At 42.3% G+C, this 24449-nt stretch overlaps 1 protein-coding gene across 1 annotated transcript in view; it reads right to left on the bottom strand.

Moving 5' to 3' along the window:
• Positions 1-24449, bottom strand: part of LOC121434591 (alpha-1-inhibitor 3-like) — a 49295-nt gene that overhangs the window by 6236 nt on the left and 18610 nt on the right. The window contains exons 12-30 of the mRNA XM_041633517.1: positions 23258-23488; positions 23079-23142; positions 22208-22249; positions 20746-20894; positions 19507-19656; positions 14635-14787; positions 13220-13307; positions 10466-10643; positions 9613-9841; positions 8790-8916; positions 8449-8570; positions 7913-7964; positions 5453-5536; positions 5023-5199; positions 4731-4812; positions 3764-3920; positions 3469-3543; positions 2093-2273; positions 1120-1343 (exon numbers count right to left, since the gene is read on the bottom strand). Coding sequence (XP_041489451.1) covers positions 1120-1343; positions 2093-2273; positions 3469-3543; positions 3764-3920; positions 4731-4812; positions 5023-5199; positions 5453-5536; positions 7913-7964; positions 8449-8570; positions 8790-8916; positions 9613-9841; positions 10466-10643; positions 13220-13307; positions 14635-14787; positions 19507-19656; positions 20746-20894; positions 22208-22249; positions 23079-23142; positions 23258-23488 — 2565 coding nt within the window. The remainder of the gene's footprint in view (positions 1-1119; positions 1344-2092; positions 2274-3468; positions 3544-3763; positions 3921-4730; positions 4813-5022; positions 5200-5452; positions 5537-7912; positions 7965-8448; positions 8571-8789; positions 8917-9612; positions 9842-10465; positions 10644-13219; positions 13308-14634; positions 14788-19506; positions 19657-20745; positions 20895-22207; positions 22250-23078; positions 23143-23257; positions 23489-24449) is intronic.

Here is a 24449-nt window from a genome sequence, read left to right as displayed (position 1 = left end):
CCCAGCATTTGCTGGTTTCCTCCTCTGTCCCCATGCCCATGATGATACCCAACATTGCATTCCTGCTCTCATTACTAAACTTTCTTCTGCACTTGATGAACAATCCCGAGACACCAACATCATGACCAAGGGCTAGCCGCGATTCAATCTTATCAAATAAAAGAAACAACTACAACTTAGTGTTGTCCTTTGTCGCCTTGCTCCTCGGTGGCATACCCAATGGGGATGCACTTCATGCTCTAGAGAGGATCTCTCCCACAGGCTCCCTCCTTATCCCAAGTCAGCTCCGGATGCGCTCCTGATTGTACAGCCCAACAGGAGAACAGAAACGCGTGGCGAGGGTTTTAATATTACAATGCAGACTGCCTATTGAATGAAAGCGGAATAATTGGATTGCCAAGCAGGGTTGCTAGTGTTGTGGAATTTTATTTCTACTTTAGAGGAGCCAGTCCTCTTACTGTACTTCTATGGAGATAAATTCTGCCACCTATGCCCCAGATACCCAGAGAATAATCTATAGATATTTTGGTAGATGTGTATTTTTTTGGAAAATACTACCTCATGAGAATCATACTAACTAGTTGATAAAGCACATGGCTTACAGTCTTGATTATTTCCAACTGTCAAGAAGTTAAAGTGGGCATCAGGAGCTCCTACTAGGTTGGGGAAAACCGAGGCCAATCTCTCCATACATAAGATTAGGAGAGTCTGTCAGGAAAAAGGAAACGGCCACTCCTCAGGGCAGCAAGATGATAAAGATGTCTGTTTGGTCCAAATAGCATCTCTTAGGTACTCCACGTGCTGTTCTAGGGTGAGGGATTATGTCTAGGAATCTGGACATTCCAGGGTTTTCCCCACTATTTGCTATCAAGGTTTGGGTCTGGGTTAGAGGTTGTCAGTGTAGGTCTGTTTCACTACATGTGGTATGAAGAGAAATCTTGTGTTGAAACACAGGAACTAGGAAAGTTTATTATGGGATATATCATCCCCAACTTCCCACAGACCCAAAATATGAAAGAGTAACGTCATTATTTTTTGTTCTCCTTTTCCTTTTGATTGTTCCTGCATTTCTTGTTCCAATCCCCTCACTGCATGGGGACTCTGAAGAAAGTCACCAACCTGTGTGGAAGAGAAGCCGCCATGGGAATTCTGCTGCTTTGTGAGCCACCTCACAATGAGCGTTGCCAAAGTCAGGTCCTCAGGGCTTGGGGCTGGCTGGGCAGTGAGGAGAGTGAGGAGGACGTAGGCGTTCATCTCCACTTCAGCAGAGGGAGCCTGCGGCTCGTACAGATAGCTCTTTGACTTTCTGGGTTTCTGAGGTCTTTCCCAATGGATGGAGTTGTCTTAGGGTAAAAATAGAGAAATAACAAAGTGTGAGTAGTCAAGGAATGACTGTATGTCTATCTATAGAAAGAAGGAAATATAAAAGGGTGTAGCAGGTTTTAAAATCTTCACTCACCATATCCCCAGATTTATTAATCCCCAGTAAAAACCTGCAGTTGGTGTGATAGGGTGCGATTGAGAAAATTATCTAGACAGAGATTCCTAAGGTATTGATTAAACTACATCGTCAATGCTGCTCTAGCAGAGTTGGCGAGAAGACAATAGCAGACATGAGTCTTTCCCTCATTAACTCCCTCACACCCAACAGAACATCACTTGGTCAGTGTTCAGTCCAAATGACTTAGGGAAGTTTCCTGTTGGTTTCAGAATTGCAGCTGAAACAGCAAAACCTTGAAGCATAATTTCCTTTTTTGTCTTCTTCCTATCTTTGCTCCTCCTAATTGGGTATATGTGTATCAGAGAGAACAGTTGAGTATTAGCTACATTTACCTTTGTAATGGTAGTTGGAACTATATACATTCTAAAGTGATACTACATGTGTTGATTTGGATCACTCTATGGGAAAGTACTGAAGAGAAGCCGTTTGTGTACAGAAGAAAGACTAATTTCCTTATGGGTCAGTCTGAGGAGAAACCTCGGTGTGCTATAGAGATGGAACTAAACTGTAATACTATTTCCACACTCCGTATACTCCTGTTTCCCTCCAATGGAACTGGATGGAAACGAACATGATAACACACACCCTTACCTTCTTTTATAGCTTCATTATCAAGTGATTTCAGGATTTCATTTCTCTTATCCTGGCTCCCTGCCAGAGCAAAAGCATAGGCCAGGAGTGCCTTGATGTACACGAAGCTGCCATTTCCCCCTTGCTCTATTGTCTTCCAGGCTGTCTCCAGGCAGGTCATGGCTTTGGAGACAACAGGACGCTGTTGGCAGAACAACAACACATGAGCAATGTGATAAACGGTCCTAGTAGGCCCTGGAGCAGACAGGGAGGATATAGACATTTACGCTTTTCAAATCCATCCTTCCATTCCCTCTCCTCTCCTTTCTCCCTCACTTCCTCTCTCCCTCTTTTCCTTCTTTCCTATCTCCTGTCACGGATCTTCTTTCTTTCTATTCTTTATCTTTTAGGAGTCATTCATTGTTGTAGGAGTGTGGGGTCCCTTGTTCCATCCCGCCCGGCTACCTTACACCCAAAATAATCACACAGAAATTGTATTAATTAAATTATTACCTGGTCCATTAGCTCTAGCCTCTTATTGGCTAACTCTCACATTTTGATTAGCCCATTTCTATTAAATCTGTGTATCACCGTGTAACTGTGGCTTACCAGCAAGATTCTAACCTACGTTCGTCTCGGGTCAGAGATTCATGGCGTCTGGCCGTCTCTGCTTTCTTCCTCTCAGAATTCTGTTCTGTCTTTCCCGCCTACCTGAGTTCCACCCTATCAACTAGGCCAAGGCAGTTTCTTTAATAACCAATGAAAGCAACACAAATACAGAAGGGCCTCCCACACCAATTCATTTTTATAAACTATATTCCACTTAAATAGAGACTAAAGGGGACAGTATTAGAGGCTGTGGTTTTGGCTTGATTTTTGGAACATATCCAGGATTTCATGAAGCAGGTAGATGATCATTAATGGAAACTTAAAAATACAAAACGATTGTAGAAAAGAAAGCTGCCACTTGGCTTCAGATGGGGTAGGAATGATATAGGATTATCCTTTGTATGCTGTGGATATATTTTATTACCATTGGTTAATAAAGAAGTTAATGGAAGCACAGAATAGAGCAAGGTGGGAATTTCAAGCAGAGCTAGAGGAGAAAATAAGGCAGAGTCAGAGAGATGCTGTGTAGCCCCTGAATGGGACAGACACCAGTTGGAACCTTACCAGTAGGCTACAGCCATGTGGTGATACGCAGATAAATAGAAATGGGTTAATTTAAGATGTAGGAGCTAGCTAGAAATACGCTTCAGCTATTATGCAATTAGTATAGTTTCTGTGTGATTATTTCAGGTCTTGGTGGCCTAGAAAACAAACAAAACCTCTGTCTACATAGGAAGCCATAGGCTTTACAGCCTTTTGGAAAGCTGGAGAAGCCATATGACACCTACCGTGTCTTTGAGTGAACTCTCCAGAAGAGCAATGGTTATATAGGCAGAGAGGGTCACTTCATCTTCTACTCCGCCCTGCAAACAAAAAGGAGTGAAATAAGTAAAATACACAGCAAGCAATTCTTCAAAGATGTCTTCCCCTCTGTATTCAACAGAAAATTTCATTTATAGCCTCATTAAGAGAAAGTATATTCCAAACCTAGAGGCTTCTTCGTCCCAGCGCTAAGTAGTATGGCCTGACTTTCAAACGTTATTATTAGGTCACCATGATTATAAGTAGTTCAGAATAGGTCACCTTCATGGCATTGTTGAACAGCGACCCGGAGCTCCTGAAACAGCCATTGTCCTGCTGTTGCTTGGAGAGCCAGGTGAAGGCATGGGTGATGTGTGTTTCATCGATGAAGATGAAGGCTCGAGCCTGGGTGAAAGACTTGAGCACGAAGGCTGTGAGCCTGATTGGAGAGGGCGAGTGGGGAGATGAAGGCTTTTGTTCTGATGCAGCACCTTCACACAAGGGTTTCCCGGGGTCTGGACCACACTGGTGTTTAATCAGTCTAAGGCTCTCTGAGTTCATGAAGCTGGGCAGTGCCTCTTGCTATTCTGAAGTAGTCTTCCATCCCTGGCCCTCTTGGATGTGGACACTACAGTATGGTTCAGCTGTTTCCCGCTTTGCTTTTTTCATGGCTGCTCCCTCGCTCCCTCTGATGCTTCCTTAACACCTGCACCCTCATCTTAGCCTTTCCCCAGCCTCCCGGTGATTTTCTTCTGTAGGTAAGAAAATTTTCTCTCTTGAAACCCCTGCCACATGTTTCCTGCCTCAGAAATGACATCCCTCTCCTTGACTTACTTCCTGTTTCTACCAGTCTCTATGTCATTTGTCACCTGTTGGTTGTCTGCATGTTTTATCTCAATAATACATTCTGATGTAAAGCAAGGCTACATAAAGAAGGGTGAAAACTTTTCAAGTCTTGGTTATGAGTGTCTTTGGATGCTCAGCAATATGTAGTCGGGTATTGACGGGTGAAAGATCTTGGGGAGAAGTGAAAAAAGCCAGCTTACTGAATTGAGTAGAGCAGGTGGTACAGGGTCAAGGCAGATGAGCCCTGAGACAGCTTCGGTTCTATACTTACGATTCAGGCTACCTCAGACATGTCCCTCACAGGCCCAGGCATCGGTTATAGCTCCATGAAAGAAGATGCATGTGTAGTTGCCATGAGGAACAAGAGTTGAACAAGGCCTGACACAGAGTGTACTTTTCTTACCAAGTGTTTCCTTGGCCACCTTGATCCCAAAAGGCACTGTAGGAGCCGTCTTTGTTTTTGTAGTTCAGCTGCCTCTGATAGCCTGGAACAGAAGACTTTGAGTGGGTTTTGAAGGAACTGAGGCCTCAGAGAATGACAGGATGTAGGTCTGAAGCCGGAGAGGCCCTCATATATGCTGGCTTATAGGACTGACCAATGAGAACACAGCTCAGTTTCCCCTGTCCGATCCTTAGCCCATTTCTAGAGAGACTGTGCCCAAGATCAAAGTGAAGTTTTTGACTGATGTACTGACCAGCACTGAGGTACTCAATGGCCTCTGATTTGATCTTCTCAGTCAGCTGTTGGGTCTCATTCAGATATTTCAGTACGTAGATGTTAGGAGCAAAAAGGGCCATGTTCTGCTCCCCACAGCCAAAGGGCATGCGGAGGAGATTCTGTGTGTTTCTTATGGCTGAACTTAAGATATCACCTGGGAGAGAGAGATGTAATATTAGAACAGTCATTATCTTCAAGAACAAAATAACGTTTTTAATGGACTTATTTCTCAATGATATGAAGGAATTTTAAGGGTGAGGTGTGCTAGGAACCCAGTGGGTATTGAGGAGATAGAGACAGAAGATGTCAAAGAGTTTACGTGTCGTATTCCTGAAATTACATTTGGAATCTCTGTGGGGACAGGTAGTGACTCTTGTCCCCAGTCCTCCGGGGATGGGATGACTCACCCAGCACGGAGAAGTGTGCTCTGGCTGAGTCGTTCACTACCGCTGGTGGGAGCACCAGAGACACTTTTTCAGATATCCCAGCATCTTAGAATAAGCAAAACAAACGGGTAGATGGTTTACCTCTGTTTTCCTCATTTCTAAAGTCCCCTAAGACAGTCACTTTAGAACTGTGTCTTAAGCTTTGACTTCTTGCCTCCCTAGAGAAATGATCTTGTAAATACTACAAATCCACATTTCCTGGTACTCCTGGCTTGCCAAGCTCTATTGCTTCTGCCTTCATCACCAGTCATATTGAAGAAAAGCATCTCCAAAAGGAATTTCTGAGTCTCCTACTAATTACTAATTACCCAATTTTTAAATAGACACATGAAAACGTGTTTCTTGATTGAATTTTGATGTAGGTATTGTCTTCCTAGAGTTTTTTGTTTTGTTTTGTGTGTGAACTTTGACATTAGTGTTTTCTGGCAACAGGGAACCTCATTTGAGAAAATGTCTCCATAAAATTGGTCTATAGGCAAGACTTGGGGAGTTTTCATTTGTAGTGATTGATGTGGCAGGGCCTAGCCCAGGGTGAGTGGTGCCTCCACACCTCAGAGCGGGTGGTTCTGTCGGGTATGTGAGAAAGCAAACTGAGTAAGTCAGGGAAAACAGCGCTTCCCCACAGCCTCTGGCTCAGTCCCCGCCTTCCCTTTAGGAAGGACTGTGAACGTATACAGTGGAATAAACCACTCCTCTCCGAGTCGCTTTTGGTCATGGTGTTTTATGGCAGCTATGAAAACCTGAAATAAGGCAGTGTATGGATAAAAACCCAGTGTGCCAGCATAAGAGAGTGGATGAACTAACTCTGAGCTGTCTTTTGCTTTTCCTGGGTCCCCCTGAGCTGCCTTGGGCAGTTTCACTGGTCACTCCCATGCTGTTGCCCTGGAGGGCTTCTCTATGGCAGGGGTGATGGCCAGGTTACCTTGTAATAAATAAATATCAGGAGAACCAGAATAGATCAATGGGAAGAATAGAGTTTTTCTTATCATGTCCTTGGCTTAAAAACAAAATCAGTCTCCAGTGAGCCCCTTCACATATGTCCTTTCATGGAAACCATTTAAAGGGGTTAGCACTGTGTGATGAGTCCCCTCTACACACTCTATTAGTAGCCCTCACATGAGGGCATCCCCTTTACAAAGGCGTTTGCTCTATTTCATCTCTTTTGCTAACTTTCATACAATAATGGATTTTACATTAAATTAAAACTATTATTCCAATTTCTTTATTCTTTTGACAGACATATTTTGAGGAAGCACTACACCACTCAATAGTGCAGGGGCTGGCAGAGTAGTCGTTATTGTGAGTGGGCAGCCTCTGCCTTCATGCTGGTCCCTCATAGGAAACAGAGAGCTTCCCTTGTGAGATACATTACTATATTTCTTTGCAATAATATGCCCAGTGAGGAGCACAGATGCAAGAACAAGCCATAAACACAACCACTAGAGAAAAATATTATGTTTAGTGTTTACTACATATCATGATTTAGCTAGGCTAATGTATGGAATTTATTCAGATATAAAAATAATTATTTTTACTTATGATCTAATACAATACAAATATGGTCCTTCCCAAGATATTTTCTGCATTTTTCTTTTTATTAGGAAATTTTTGGTTATGACCTCTTCTTAGCTATTCCCTAGCTATAGCTTTCTAAGTATTGAGACAGACTGGACGAGAAGGTTTCTGTGTTCCAAAGAAAGGGGCTACAGTGAACTCTGAAGTCCCCGGCAGAACTATGACTGCACTCCTGACAGCTGCATCAGGTAAGTAAAGATCTTGATAATTTATGTAACTGAGGGTTTTTTTTTGATTTATTTATTTATTATGTATACAGCCTTCCTTCCATGTATGCCAGAAGAGGGTACCAGATCTCATTATAGATGGCTGTGAGCCACCATGTGGTTGCTGGGAATTGAACTCAGGACCTCTGGAAGAGCAGTCAGTGCTCTTAACCACTGAGCCATCTCTCCAGCACCCCTGAATTTGGTTATTTTTTTTTTAGTGGTTATAAGATATACAGCATCCTAGTTTTCTTTTTTATTATTAATTTTTTTGTTTATTTTACATACCAGCCACAGTTTCCCCTCCCTCCTCTCTTTCCATTCCTTCCCCCCACCTCCCAATCACCCTCCATCTGTTCAGAAAGGGGCAGGCCTTCCATGAGAGTCAAGAAAGCATGGCATGTCAAGTTGAAGCAGGGCCAGGTTCCTCCCCTGGCATCAAGACTGGGCGAGGCATCCCAGCCTGGGGAACTTCCAAAAAGGCAGCTCATGTGCCATGGATAGGTCCCGATCCCTCTGCTAGGGGCCCCACAAATATACCAAGCTACTCAACTATCCTGGTTTTCTTATAGGAATATTTCAAGAGATGTAAGTAGATGATATAAGCTATTATCTTATTGCTGTTTTGAAGGATTCTCACCTGATGCACAGAGCAGTGAACTGAAGGTATGTTCTTTCTTAATTCCTTCGGGCTTGGACAAAAAGATAGAAAGTTCAGACGTGAGAATTACTGAGTGTGTAAACACAAAGATGCTGGAGACATTGTTGTGTGTGTGTGCACACGCGTGTGTGAGAGTATGTGAACAACTTCTTTACTTTCGGGGCTAGTGCTGAATTAGATGGTCTAATTTTCCACCATATCAGGACTGGCATAAACGTTTGAGGATGTGGACCTACCAGATTAAAAAGAAGGCAATAAGGAACGATAATAAAGACAAAAGGGACGGCATAATAGGAGCAGAGAAAGAGGTGGAGCTTAAGAAGATAACCCATCCCTCTGAGCTCCAGTCAAGGGAGTAGGAGGGGAGGAAGGCAGAACCCAGTGATCTGAAAGCGTGAGCTTGCCGCTCGCTATGAGCTATCTCAAGGTCACGTGCTATCATCTTTTGTTTTTCATCTAAACACAATCAACACTGCTCCAGTCTCAGCACACTCCAGTCAAGGGACATTACTCACCTCAACTATTAAGACTTTGACAACCGTGTCCTTTCTCCCAGTTTCAGGAACTGTGGCCACCTCGGAACCACAAGGCTCTGGGGACTGTCGCGCTTCCGCAGTCACGGAGAAGTTCACATTCCCTGAAACACACACAGAGCTGAGCTCAGTTGTGCCCGGAACTTGGCACCTTCCAAACCCCAAGAGCTGCAAAGCATCCTCACGGCTATGAGCAGGTCGAGGGCTTGTCCTGTATTTAAGAAGGTGGTGAGCTTGGGGGCCCCGTGAGAAGAAAGAAACTTAAGAACCTTTCCTGCGTTCACCTTTTCTGCATGGAGTCCCCTTACGGGGTTCTTACTCACCTAATGATTTGGGAGTTACCAACCAGGAAGTGGTGTGCCTCCCATTGGCACAGAGGCAGTGAGAATCTTGGTCTTTTGCCACTGGGACAGCTGTAAAATCGGGGGAGTCTTCCAGCAGCACACCCACCTGTGGGCCCACATGGGCAAAGAAAGAGCAAAGATGTCACCATAGAGGGACAACGTATTATGTGTGGGTAGAGGTAGGTGAAAGACTGTGGAGCGTGGTAGTGGAACACATGTGCCTTAAATGTCACATATGCTGACACAGAACGCTTGCATAGATTTCAGATGCACATACGTGATGAGCTATCATCTACACAAATAATTAGAGAGATGATTATATATTTCTCTATTCATATTTGTTTTATTTTGATGGCAAATATGTATTTACTGTACTAGATTTTTAACTACGATATTAAAGTACATGTCTAGCTCTAGTGAAAAAATCCGCTATAGAACAATACGCCATTTTATCCTGACAACAGCCTACTATAACTATGTGGACCATATCTTTTGATTGTATCCAGAAGCCACATGGAATATCCAGTGTCAGTCTGTTGTCAGACTGTGTCTGTCAGTCTGTATGTACGTAGTGTCCAAATCACCTAATACACTTTATGTGGTGTCCATATTGTTAAACAGCTCTTTGCTGTATATACGTAACTAGAGTCTGAGAATTTTTTAAGTATTAGGAATCGGTACTGATGGGTCTAATACAATCCCTTCCTCTCTTTATTTCTTTCCATTTAATTCTTAGTTAAAACTTACACACACTCATTTCCCTCTTTCTTTCTGGTCATACTTAATTTGGAAAGGTCTTCACCCGGATGCACTTTTGGAGGTAGTTCAGCACGGTGGCCTTGAGCGTGAAGGCTTCTCCACGGACCACAGAGTAGGGCATCGTGAGCTCCACGAAGAAGGGCTGGAAGGCTTGGAAAGACACCACAGGAGAGAGGCCAAGTCCAGTGTCACTGGACAGGCAGAGGGCTCCGGCCTTCCACTCAGTGATGGTGTCAGGGACAGTCACTTCCAGGTCAGCTACTCCTGATGAGCTGGGAGGGTGAGAGTGTGAAGCTCAGAAAGTGCGCGTGTGAATTAGTTATTTCTGAGATGGCGCCCAACGAGTGTGACCTAACGCCATCACCAGTGAGTGTGAACCAAAGCCACCTCTTTGAGTCCTTCAAAGGAATGATGGGAAGAGCACAGCGTGAACAGGACTCCACATGGAGAAATGAAATCTTTCTGTAGTCTTGTTTTCCCAGCTCAATTATTGGCTTCCTGACACCTCAAAGTCTGGATGTTAGTGGAAATTTGAACACAGATTCAAAGTTGTCTCTGAACACCCATCTCCAAAATACCATATAACAAGTTTATGACCTATGTGGTCGTCTCCACATAGCCGTCTAGAAGTCTACTCCATGTAGGACTGCCCTACTTACTACTCAGTATGTTCCTGAATGGTTTTAAGGATCAGAAAGGTACATGATAATTTTTATGTGATTTTTTTGGGAGTGATGGAAATACATATATTTTATAATTGATGGGTTGATATGCTATGATCTTCTAAATTAGTGATTTCCTTTGTTTATGAATGAGATTACTTAGAGAAATACTAGAAAATAAAGACATATTTTTTTTTATGCCCAGTCCAAATCCTACAAATGGAAATCACTTACTTTACTGTGACTAAATCCCAGATCCAGGTTTCAGGAAAGTATTTTCGAATGGTCTCGGTAAGTGGATCTTCACGAGGTGGATCTTTGCGAGGTGGATCCTCACGAGGTGGATTTTTAAGTTTTGCCTTATGCTTGGGTTCTCTTGGGACAGCCACACTCTTATACATGGCAAGAGGCACTATGAAGTTACAGTGAAGGAGATGAACACAGTGCTGAGTATAGTGGGGTACAATGGGACACAGTGTGCAAGGTAAACATAGCTTAGTTTTCAGTTTCATCTTGACTGTTACATGCTACTGTAACAACTCTGGATATGATACATGGAACCACTCACTTTGGTGGAGGCTGGGCAACATCTTTGTCAAAAGTAGAAACTCTGAAATCTTGGAGAAAACATCCTAGTGCAGTTGGAGTTGGAAGGAAGCACAGTGCATATTTTCTTGGGTTGGATAGTCAGGGAATGCTTACAGATATAATGTTCCCCCTAGCAGCAACGAAGAGCAATAAATACAAACTCCCAGGCAACAGATCCCACGGCTAGAATGAGAATCACTTCAGACCAGTGCTGAATGATAGCTACATTATCAACAGAGACTTTCTTGGGATGCTTTTTTCCCCTCTAGATCCTAGATCTGTAGGATTAACCCATTATTTTAATAGGTTTTGATTTATATACAAACTGAGGGAGGTATAGGTACAAACTCTTGTATCAGAAATATACACAATGGAGCCGGGCGGTGGTGGCGCACGCCTTTAACCCCAGCACTTGGGAGGCAGAGGCAGGCTGATCTCTGGGAGTTCAAGGTCAGCCTGGTCTACAAGAGCTAGCTCCAGGACAGGCTCCAAAGCTGCAGTGAAACCCTGTCTAGAAAAAAACAAAACAAAACAACAAAAAAAGAAATATACACAATGGAAAAGTCCATATCAAGGTTGTGTGTGTGTGTGTGTGTGTGGGGGGAATTGGCAATGCAAAGAAAGTTAATTATTCAAGAAACATAGCATTGGCTTGGGTTTACACTGGCAAGAAATGAAAGGTTTGAAGGTAGGGGCAGAGAGTATGTGCTCTGCTTTTTCTAAGAACAAGTATACATGCAGACTCAGTTAAGACTTTACCTAAATATTTCCCAATGGAATCTCAGCATTGAAAATCTCTCTCATTTTTAAATAAATATACATACAGATAGCTTCATTTCTACAGGTCCTTCTCTGTGACGGCTACAACCTCTAACCTGTCTTTCTATTTGCCTTTGATTACTTAGGGATTTCTAGTATCTAAGTTCCTCACTCATTACCTTAAACATCTCCAGGGAGTTGCCCAAATTATCCAGTGTCTAGAGTAGTCCCAGTGCCTTAGGTCCTGTTACTTTTAGAAACTTTTAGAAAGAAAATTCAATTTCTTTTTGAATCAGCATAGGGAAATTGATACCTTCCAGTGAGAATTATTTTTAATTTATGTTAACACACATGTAAAAATAAATTTTAGTATTTAGAATATAAATAATAATGAAGATGGAGATTCAAGATTTCAAGTTATATTGCAGAGGTATAGTAATAAAACCAGCATGGTACTGGTTTTGGATACTATACATGCTCTACAATTTTATTTTATCACAAAAATAGACATGCAGATTAATGGAACAGAATACAAGATCCAAACATAAGTTGGTGTAATTACAGCTATCTGATAGTTGACATAGATGCCAAAACACACACAGAGGGAAGGCAGCATTTTTAACCACGATGCTGTGAAAACTGGACGCTCACATATAGAAGAAAGAAAATAGACCTATGTGAATGACCCGGCACAAAAATTAACTCCAAATGGATCAAGGACCTCAACATGAAATCCGAAGCTGCTCGAGAAGAAATGTGAGCAGTAACCCTGTGAAACGGATGTGCAGGAAGGGGACTTTCACAGAGCATCCATCAATTAGAAGGTAAGGTCAATAACTGACGAACGGGACCTTACAAAGCTAAAACGTTTCTGCACAGCGAAGGAAACCATCAGCTGAGTGAAGCAGAAGCCCACGGAGTGGGAGCTTTACATCTGACACAAACAGCCCGATTTTAAAATGGACTGTGGATCTAAACACAGTTTTCAAAAGAAATAAAAATGGCCAAGAAATAGCTTTGATAGCACTCATCATGCTAGCCATTAAGGAAATTGAATTAAAACAACGTGGAGATTTCATCTCACCCCAGTCAGACTAGCCAACAGAACAACGGACACCGGAGAGGACATAGGGAAACGGGGAAACTGTCATTGGCTGATGCTGGGAATGCAAAGCAGGTGCCACCACTCTGGAGGTGATGCACCGGAGGGGAAGGGTTTATAATGACTAGCCTTGGTTGAAAACAGGGGAGTGCGCACCTTGCGGCTTATGTGCTTTGGTTTTGCTGTCTTCACCCCTGTCTGCAGTGCCTGGTCTTTTCCTTCTCCTCTTCATCCGCAATACTTAGGAAATTCTCTTCACCTCTCATGAAATGTCTACAAAAGTTCTTCACACTTCACATAACGATTCTCTATTACAGTAACTATTGCATCTTGTCTTATCTGTCTCTTTAACAAGGAAGGAAGAACCCAGATTTTTAACTTCCCCCTAGCATCAGCATACATTTGGGCACATTTTGCACAGGTAAGTTTGGCTTCTTTCTCTCTTATTTGGATACTATAATGCTCTACAATTTTATCATCCTTGATAAATAATTCACATTTATTTTATTCTGAAAATACATGTTGACTTGTTATTTTACCTGCTGCCAACAGATGAGAATGTTTATGCTCAAAACATAATGTACGAGGTTTGATCTTCAAGTTGGTGAACGCCTTTAAGCCTATGTCCTGGAAAGAACATTATTAATCATATAAAATATCTCAAAATTCTGAAGACACTCTATGTGTATAAAAATTATAGTAACTAATTCAGATACAGGTTAATTCCTATTCAAATTGTGTTTTTTCATACTCTTTAGAGTGTGTGGTGAGGAACACAGAATTCATAGTGAGGCATATGTTCTGACCTCTGTCTGATACCATGCCCTGTTATTTTAAAAAGTCATTCACAGCCATGTACAGTGGTGCATGCTTTTAATCCTAGCACTTGGTGTAAACAGAGACTGCACATTCTTTTCTCAGCCACTCAGACCCAAATAATCACATAAAAACTATATTAATTGCTGCACTGTTTGGCCAATGGCTTAGGCATATTCCTAGCTAGCTCTTATATCTTAAAGTAACCCATTTTTATTAATCTGTGTATTGTCACTAGGCTGAGGCTTACAGGTGCTGGCATGTTATTCCTTTGGTGCTTACATGGTATCTGCCTAACTCTACCTTCTGCTCAGATTTTCTGCTTTGCTATATTCTTCCCTGCTATAGGCCAAAGTGGCTTCTTTATTAACCAATGGCAACAAAACATATCCACATAAGCATACGGAGGGGAATCCCACATCAACTTGGGATACAGAGGCAGGTAGCTCTCTGCTGTGAGATATTTGATTAGATTGTGTAAAGATATGTAACTGTGATTGGTTTAATAAAAAGCTAACTAGTCAATAGCCAGGCAGGGAGAGAAAGTAGGAAGAGGAACTTAGTGGTGGGGAGGGAGAAGAAAGAGAAAGAGATGCCAGGGGCCAGCCAGTTAGACACAGAGGAAGCAGAAAAGCAGAACATACAGAAAGAAAGAAATGTAAAAAAAAAAAAAAAGTCTACGGCAAATGTAGACAAATAGAAGCAGGTTAAATTAAGTTATTAGAGCTAGTGGGACAAGCCAAAGCAAAGACTGAGCATTCACAATAGTAAGTCTCTGTGTCTTTATTTGGGGACTGGCTTGTAGGACAGAGAAAGACTTGTTACAGAACTCTGTGAGTCTGAGGCCAGCCTGGTCTACAGAGTGAGTGCCAGGACAGACAGAGCTACCTAGTGACAGCTTATTTCAAAAATCCAGAATTTATTTTTTTAAAAAAATGCCAGTTATTCACTCTGTGCTTAGACTGGACACTTTCCAAGATGCATTTTTTGCAATGCTTGTATTGAATCCAAGAACCATAACACATAACATCTGCTAGTGATTTATATCCTTGATCTGACTTTGCAATTCTTTACTAGTTTAGCTCTTCATTAAAGCTAAAAATCATAGCTCAGCACGTTAATGGGTAATACTGCTTACCTCCACGAATTTGTAGACACCCTTCTCCTGTCTGTTTAAGTATTCGATGCTCTGATTAACCTTATCACCTCCAGCCCACACACACGGTTCATCGAGTAGCTGATCCAAAGTTTGAGGGCGGTTGATTAACTTCATCTCTGGCAGACTGTATATCTGTAAGAAACAAGGGAGCCTCTTTCTTGGACTTTCTTGGAAGATACTTAAAAAGAGAAAAGAATCAGTATGATCACTGCAAATCACGTCTAGATTGTTCGATGATCCCTAAGTGAGGTTTTCTAAGTATTTTCTATTGAAGAGTGATTTAATTCTGAAGGTGCTCACAGTATTTAGGAAAAGACTAAAAATACTCCACATATTAAAAAAAGGAGTTATGAACATATATCTTGTGTATTATATTTGAGAATGATATAATTTTAACATATTAATCTGAGACATTAAACATTGAGAAATATGTTTATGCTACTTCAACCATTCAATACATATAAAATACCAAGGTTGTACATTTCAGTCTACTGGAATACTATAAAAACAAACAAATAAGACAGAAGTTAAGTTAGTCAATATGTAAACAGCCTGAAGAAATCTGAATGAAGAATTTGCTACATATTTTTTTTCCTAAAATTCAGGGGAAAAAATTCAAAATAAAACAAACCCAAGCCACCTCCATCTTTGACAGAAGGATGCATTCAAGCCTTCAAATGGCACTTCACAGGATTAGAAAGAGATCGAGGGGGCTGAAGAGATGGCTCAGAGGTTAGGAGTACTGGCTGCTCTTCCAGAGGTCCTGAGTTCAGTTCCTAGCAATCACATGGTGGCTCACAACCATCTATAACGAGAGCTGGTGCCCTCTTCTGACATGGAGGCAGAACACTGTAGACATAATAAATAAATAAATCTTTCTTAAAAAAGAGGCAGAGGGACTGCAGGTGATGTGTCCAAATGGAAGTGCATTACATGTTAGCAGTCATAGGAGATGCTGGGGACATATGGAAGCATATTATTCATTTGCAGCCATAGGAGATGCTGGGGACATACAAACAAGTTTGCCAGACTTTGCCGGACCCAGCCTGGGCAGTGGAGGATGGGAGAAGTCAAGGCTAGGTGAATGTGTGTGAAGAAGACAGGAGATAAAGGCTTGCCAACCCAGTGTGCTCCGAACCTGTGTCTCTAAGACATGAACTTTTCTTGGGATGGGGTGGTGTCTGGGCAAACAAAGCTCACAAACTGACTTTTGCCTTTGGTGGCTCCCTTGGAAAGAACAGACTGGCTTGCTTATAAAGTAGCAGCACAGCCAATCATGTGACAGACAGGGTCCCCCAAGCCCAGACCACAGGACCAGCTTCAGTTCCCGATGAACACACTTTCAATTCTTCTGCAGATTTCCAGCGTTGATGACAGTATGAGCAGAGATAAGAGAGTTGAGGAAAGAATAGTAATTAGAAACCAAATAATAAAACAAAGCCTCCCAAGTAAAAAGAAAGGAAGAAATAAACAAAAACTATCAAATTCTCACCAAGATATGATGCATTGCATCCAGGCAGCAAACTCAAGACTATTTAAAATCTAGAGCAGGGAAAAATAGGTTTGGATAGAAAGCTAATTTGCAACAAAATATTTAAAAATATGAAAGGTACATCTGAAGGAAATTGCTCAGAAAATAGAAAAACCCAAGGATAACCAGAGTAAAAGACAACGTTAGATGATTTACTTAAGACACCCACCATCTGTCTAAAAAGAACAATAGAATGACAGAGAAATTGATAAGAATTGAAACAAAATCTTAGAGGAGAAGCAAATTAGTCTCTCCTTCCAGGTTTTAAACTTGGGATCACTATGATCTTAAGGGACTGAGAATTTAGAGGTCTGGATATATGTGCATGGATAATAAAATATGTTCATATCTTATTTTCTTAGGCATTTAACAGAAATTGCCTGACTTGTGAATCAATTAAACAGCCACACACGTGCACACACCTACTAGCCAGATTATGACTTTTGACCAGATGCAAGATGAGAGATGTTTTCACATTATATTCAGTTCAGCCAGGTAGTCTGAAGAGCTGTCTGCATCACCATTATCAGGACTCGAGTGGATATTTAAAAAAGATGGCCAGCTTGATCCAAGTGACAGATCCCGGCAATAATTGTGCAACCGGTACTCAGGAGCCTTCAGCCTCCGAGTAGGGAACTCATATTTTCTAAGTTCAGAGGCCCCGGCTGAATGTGGGCTCGGGAGTTCTCTATCTACCCATGGCTGACAGTGTGTGGGAGGATGTGAGTTAAGGCAGTCCACAGTAAAGCAGGAGTGTTCACGGCATCTCCGCTTCCACGCTTCCACGCTTTAACTTGTTCAATGATGATTTATATTGATATTGTGGCTTATGTGGACTGTTATTTCATAGAGGGCATATTTTTTGCAACTGTCATTTCTTGTCTTCTTACATGTTTTATCTCATGCATTTAAAACAGTACTGTCAGAAAAGACCCGCAGGCTCACCAGGACACAGTGAGAACCCGTGGCTTTCCATGGCCTCACATTCTAGTGAATATTCTGGAGATCAGATACACATAAAAGATCTTAAAAGATTACAGAGAGAAAATAAATAAAATAAAAGATGCAGAATTAATAATGGCTTTGTGCATTTTAGCACTAGCTTAGGAAGAAATAAATCCAGAGACCCTACGTCTCCCGAGTTTTCAGGGAACGTGATTTCTTAGCCAACGTTTTGTCCCATTTCGAAGTATTAATTATTACTGTAAGTATAGATACTCAGAGGTGCAAAAGAAGTTTGTCTCTGATTCACTCTTCTCAGAACAGTACCACCACATGCTTAAAGCCCACTGGAGTCAGTAGCCTGAAAAGAAGTCATAGCAAGGTAGAAAACAGTGAACCAAATACAGGGAATTTTGAAGGAACTTCCCCGAATAGGGGTGAACATTTGTGTTACAGAAGTCAGCCAAAAAGAGAGCAGCAGGGTGACAGAGAGCTCCAGTGGGGACAACAGAAGAACTGAAATCAAGTGAGGGGGAGGATGACCCTAAAGCAAACATGAAAAGGAATGATTATATGTCGGGATGTACAAATGAGAGAAAATATGGCCACAGCACACCATCTGACTTAATAACAAGCCATAATTTTTGTTTATAGAAATAAAGACTTTCTAAGGATTTGATACAGTAATCATATAGTTCTGTAGGCAAGATGAAGATAAGAGGGGTCTGCCTAATCAGTTTTATCATGCTGCTTTATAGTAAGAAGAATAAACAGATACTGCTAAAGATGAAGGAAGGCCCAGACTTTCAAAGACTAATAGAGAATGTGAAATAAAATATTTAAGAACTAGCTGTAATCATTGAAAGAATGAACAGCTAAAGCTTGGATAGCTCAGGGTGGAGACCAGCCCAAGGGAGGGAGGAGTAATAATAAAGGTCAAGACCATGAAGGGGATAACCACAGAAACACCTAACCTGGGCTAGTGGGAGCTCACTGACTCCAAACTGATAGCAGGCAAACCCGCATGGGACCAAACTAGGCCATTGAATGTGGGTGACAACTTTGTGGCTTGGAGAGTCTGTGAGACCACTGGCAGTGGAACCAGGATTTATCCCTACTTCTTGGACTGGCTTTTTGGAGTCCTTTCCCTGTGGAGGGATACCTTGCTCAGTCCAGATACAGGGTGGAGGGCCTTGGTCCTGCCTCAAAGTGATGTGTCAGACTTGGTTGACTCCCCTTGGGAAGCCATGCATGCTTTTGTTTGTTTGCTTGCTTTTTTTTTTTTTTAAAAAAAAAAAAACTAATTGCCAGTATTTGTCAGCTAAAGCAATTCCTCAAGAAATCTTTTATTTAATAGATTTGGGGGAAAGTCAGACTCTAACAGTAAAGCATTTTAGTCATATTCCTTCCTCAGCTGTTTTCTGCATGTGCGCCATAAAATTCCGCCATTAAAATGAAAGTAAATGCTGGTTTACCTTGTGCGTTAGTCGAAGACTGGTTACTTCCCAGCGTTGTCTGGACTAAAGGTTACGTATGCACCTTACATACATTTTAAAATAGGCTATTAGCCAGTGTCAATAATTTCTTTTAAACTATTACATGATATGTAATTTTCCTTACTAAAGCCCATTCTTACTTCAATATGAAGAAGAATTTTGCTATGGTTATGGTTTCATTTGCACATCTGAGAACTTTCAGAGCAAATTGAGAACCTCCTTGTAGTGTTTTTAATTCAAAGCATTACGTATTTTTCTTATTTGGGGAACTCTTGAGATGCCCAAGATTCCATCTGTGTAAATGATTTTGTTTGGCTCCCACAGACAGCATCTTTCTGAAAAGCTCCATTGGGAACGTGCTAGGGGGCAGCCACTCCTGGGGTGGGAGACGAGCAGTAAGGACACAGAGGACCAGGGCCACACACAGGCTTTACAACCCACTGAGTGCTTTGCTTCAGGCTTTGTCTAGAGTTTATTGACTGAAGTTTTCAGAGCTGTTCTTTGGGGTTTTATAATGAAGAGCTCCTTTAGCAATGCCTTTAGCATTAAATGCGGTATTTTTACATTAAAGAGTCCTAGAGGGGCTGGAGAGATGGCTCAGAGGTTAAGAGCATTGCTTGCTCTTCCAAAGGTCCTGAGTTCAATTCCCAGCAACCACATGGTGGCTCACAACCATCTGTAATGGGGTCTGGTGCCCTCTTCTGGCCTGCAAACATACACACGGACAGAATATTGTATACATACATAAATAAATAAATAAATATTTAAAAAAAAAAAAAAAAAAAAAAGAGTCCTAGAGTCTGAATGACTACTGTTTTATCAGAACCAGTACCTGGAGCCTCACCTCTGGCCTCTCTTGGACAGAGGATGATAAGGACTCACCAAGGAAGGGGAGAGCTCAGCTTCAGGCCTCAGGAGCAGCACGCTTTGGTCCACGGCTCTCAGGCCACAGAGGGACTGAGGAGAAGCTGTGACCTGCAGATGGGCGTGTGAGGCGGGAAGACTTTGGGCTGGAGTGAAGCTCAGGTCCACCTGTGGGAAGGGGAATCAGGCTTAGCCAGCTTCCTGCTCTTGCCACCTGGAAGCCTGCCACTTGAGTCACCCTCTACCTCTGCGTGCACATCCGCTTGCCAGATCATGACTGTCGGGAGGTCAGCCGAGGCTCTTCGCTTCCTTTTTCATCATTGGGATTGATTTAGGAAGATGGGAGTTGTGTCAGTCAAACTCTAAAGCAATAAACGACTATTTTGGCTCCTTGAAATTCTTGCAACTAGCTCGTTTTTGGTCTGTGTGCACATGTATTTGAGTACGGTGTCATGCACCCGTGTGTGCAGGTGCATGTACCGATGCACCAGGCAGAGGCCGGAGGAAGATGCAGGTGCCCTTCTCTCACTCTCTACCTTATAGACAGAAACCTGGGCTAAACTGACAGCTGTCAAGTTCCAGCAATTCTCCTGCCTCTGGCCTCCACAGCACTGGGGCTATAGGAGTCACCAGTCACGCCTGGTTTGTCACATGAGTGTTGGGATCTATGATTTAATAGTGTCGTATCATAAAATTTAGTAATAGCAAGGCCCTATGTCTTTATAATACACAAAAAAAGTCATAATGAAAAACTGGAGGAAAAGGAAGTACACTAACAATTGATAGGCCTGGATTCTATTACTGGTCTTGCATAACACTATGTGACATTAAGGGCCTATGAGATGGCTCACTGGGCAAAGGCACCTGCCATGAGTCTGATGTCCTGAATTTGATCTCCCAGACTCCTGTGGGAGGAGACAGGCATTGAAAAATTGTTCTCTTTCATCCACATGTGTGCATTCATGTGCACATTGCACATGCAGATAAATACAGTAAAAATTTTAAGTTATCTGACTTTGAGGTAGTTAGCAAGCTATTAAAAGTGTTCAGTTCCCCTCTCTTGTTCCCACTTCCTTTCTTTCTTTCTCACCAACCTCCAGCCATTTGGGGGTTTGTGAATTAAAATCTGGCACTCCAGTGCCATCTGTATCTTTGCACTGAGGCGCACACCTGCTCCTGAGTTTAGTTTATGAAATCTGTATCCTTAAGAGGTGGTTTTCTTTTTTAAATAGAGATTTTTAGAAATAAGTCACTCACTTTGTTGAGAAGACACTTTTCAATGTCAAAGTTTGCAGAATCTGCAATCATTTCTCCATCAGGCAAGATGGCATAGATGAGTATCTTAGCCACGGGCGCCATGCTCAACTCCACAGGGATCTCCAGGGCAAAGTTCCCTTTCACTGGAGCTGTGGGGAATGGGAAGAGGCAGGCATGGGTCAGAATACTGTCAGGAAAGCCCAAATAGCTAAACACAGGGATCTGGGGGACTATCTGTATGTGGAAGACATTCTCACATCTGGTCTGTTCTGTGGTTAACTGTTCGCATGCTAATGATCTCAGGAGGGTGTGGGATGCTCACAGCGTCCCACCAAGATGTTTACCATGGAAGGCTATAGTGCTTATTTATAGCTAATCATATACTAAGCTCTTAACTCTTTTACCCCTAACATCCCAAACAGCATCTGTTAGATACTCCTGTTATGAAAAGGGATGAAACAACCCTTGCCTGATGTTTCATTTATTATTAAGATCAGAAGAAGAAGAATATAGATGACAACTTGATCTCAGAGGAGCAAGCTACATTTGGAAATAATAAGCATATCTTTGGAGTTAATGAAATGCTCACTGTATTTCCATTTCTTGAGAGAATATTATGCAATTTTAGAAGTCTCTGTTATTGCTTCTGGTGCATCTGAGGAGATTCATAAACCTTCTCAAGATGGGTATTATGACTCCTATTTAGTGTTCGTAGAAAAAGTAACTGGATATTTTATTAAATAGATAAATAGATTTTAGAGTTGGTCAGAGAGGGCTCAAAAGGGGATGGGACACATTGATTTCCCTGGAAAGGGGAAATAGAAGCGATCTCATGGTGGACTGGGGGCAGGTGGTGATGGGAACTTGAGGGATTGTGTTGGAGAGTGGGTGGAGGGGAGAGTACTGAATGAGACGACTGGAAAGGGGGCGCATTTTGGGGTCAGGTAGAAACCTGGTGCACGGGAAACTCCCAGGAATCCATAAGGATGACCCCAGCTAAGACTCCTAGTAATAGTGGATATGTAGCCTAAACTGGCCATTTCCTGTTATCAGATTGGTGACTATCCCAACCGTCACCAGAGAATCTTCATCCAGTAACTGATGGAAACAGATGCAGAGACACACAACCAAGAATTAGGCTGAGCTCGGGGAATTTCTCTGAAGAGAGGGAGGAAGAACTGTAGGAGTCAGAGGGTTCAAGGACACTACAAGAACACAACTCACAAAATCGATTAACTTGGCTTATAGGAACTCAGAGTCTGGGCCAATAACCAGAGAGCCTGTGTGTTACTGACCTGGGCCCTCTACATATATGTGACAATTGTGTAGCTTGGTCTAGTTGTGGGACTCCTAACAATGGGAACAAGGGCTGCCCCTGATGCTTTGGATGACTTTTGGGAGCCCATTCCTCATGCTGGGCCGCCTTGCCCAGACTTAGTACAAGGGAGGTGCTTGGTCTTACCACAATTTGATGTGCCATGTCTTCCTGACGTCCACGTGAGGCCTGTTGGACAGAAACAGAGGAGGAGTGGATTTAGGGGGTGGGGGAGGGAATGGGAGGAGATGAGGAAGGGAAAACTTCAGTGAGAATATGAAATAAATAAATCGAAAATACATTGTATAAATATATGTAACCTTCAAAGAAGAAATAAAATATCTTTAAAAATAAAAGCAAAGGACTGGAGAGATATCTCAGAAGTTTAAGATCGCTTGATGCTCTTCTAGAGAACCCAAGTTTGATTCCCAGCACCCACATCAGGCTGCTCAGAACTCTCTGTAACTCCAACTTCAGGGGATCTGATGCCTCTGACTCTGAGGTCACCCACACTGATCTGCACATACTAACTCATAAGAGCGTGCGTACACACACACACACACACACACACACACACAATTTAAAACAATAAAAATAAATCAAATGGATAAAAACTGGTGCATCTTGACTGGCCTAAAGACAAAGGCTGGAACCCTCCAGATTTTGGTGGGGGGTTGACGCTAAGATAACACCTTTTGCCTTGGTGGTGATAATCTGTTTGTAAATGCATAGATTCCTCACTTGGGGTGTATCTTGGAGTACTTTGTATTTTCGGGGGTTACCTCTTCAGAATAGAAATTTCACCATGTTGTATGAGACCCACGTTAGGGGTCTGAGACTCGTCCATCCTGAAGAGATAACCTACTTGAGATGGCAGAACCTGGACTTCCGGCTGTGGAGGGTGTTTACCGTGACACACAAGCGTCATGGAGTATCCTTAGCTGTTCAGTGCTGAGATCTCTCTGGTGATATTGTGGGGAACTCAGTGGAGACGTGCTACTGGGTGGGACTCACTCACATTCTCCTGGCTCCGTGTGGTGTGTGTGCTTTCCAGTCTGGATAATTCTGCCCTTGGCCATGACCTGAGATTAAAAAGTGTTTTCCAAGTTTACATCGAAATTTTACATGGCAGGAGGAGAGGCACGGTCAGGAGGTGAAAAGACTCTTTGTATTTCTCAGCGTGGAGCTAGAACTCACCAGGTAATAAAAAGTGAGTTCTCTCAGCACTCTCAAGACTGGCCCCTTCAGAATGAAATGTGCCCGGATTGTCTTAGTCTGACTGCAGGGCAAGACGCCGCCCGCCTCTGTCTCCAGGTGGACGTAGCTCCAGCTGTAGGAGTAGACACTGTGCGCTATGTGGTGCGCCTCTGCGTATTCGACTGCTGCGCACGGGAAAAAACGACAAGGACTTTCCTCCCTGTGGTAGACCTGGAGAAACAACACATTTTGTCATTAATCGTTTTAAAAATTAGACTTATAAAACTACATAACATCTTATATGCTTCCTTGGCTTTGAGGCCAGGTACTGGAAAACCAGGAGATTTGGGGCCCAGTATTGATAGTGTAGCAGAAGCCAGAGGCCTTGAACCAGACCAACGACTCATTGCAATGAACACTTAGAAGATGTAGGGACTAAGGGTTTACTGTGTGACTCACTGGGGGCACACTACAGCTTCCACACCAAGATTTTTTTTTTTGGTGTTTTTTTCTGTTTTTGTTTGTTTGTTATTTGTTTTACTTTTAAATTTTTTTTGAGGGGAGCATTGCAAGAGCAGAGGGCAGAAGCAAGGGGATGGGGAGATGAGTGGGGTTGGGATGCATGATGTGAAATCCACAAGGAATCAATGAAAAGTTGTTAAAAACATGCAAAAAAATTAGAGATAAATTTCATTACTAAAGCAGTAGAAAGGGAGTCTGGGGAAAAAGAAAAAAGAAGTAAGATGAGAAAGAAAGGAGATGAGGCCCAAGCCTGAGAAAGAAGATCAAAGAGCAGCACAGTAGAAATCTGAAGTATGTGGTGTGGGTATGGAGAGCAGACAACTGGGGGCAGAAGCGTGTGAGTGGGGGGTGGGGAGACGGAGAGATAACTGGGGAGGAGGATCAAGCAACCAAATGTTTGAAAATGCCAGAGTGAAACCTGTTCTTTTCTATGCTAATTAAAAATAACACATTAATTAATCAATTTAGCTAATTAAAATGTTATCTTAATAGACATGTTTATTAATTAAATGTGTAATTAAAAAATAGCACATATTCATAATGTGTGCACTTATTTCTGTCGTCCTTTGCTTATGCTCTTATTACTTATCAGAAACCATTTGCGTTTTGTCCTAAAATGAGACAGCTTGGCATGGGAATACTTCTTCCTTAAGCTGCACACTATTGAGTC

The sequence above is a fragment of the Microtus oregoni genome, unplaced genomic scaffold, assembly GCF_018167655.1.
Source record: "Microtus oregoni isolate MIOR12 unplaced genomic scaffold, Mior012 000002F_ref0000024, whole genome shotgun sequence".
Lineage (NCBI taxonomy): Eukaryota > Metazoa > Chordata > Mammalia > Rodentia > Cricetidae > Microtus > Microtus oregoni.
Note: the sequence above shows the minus strand (reverse complement) of the source record. Positions and strands in the feature narration are given on the sequence as shown.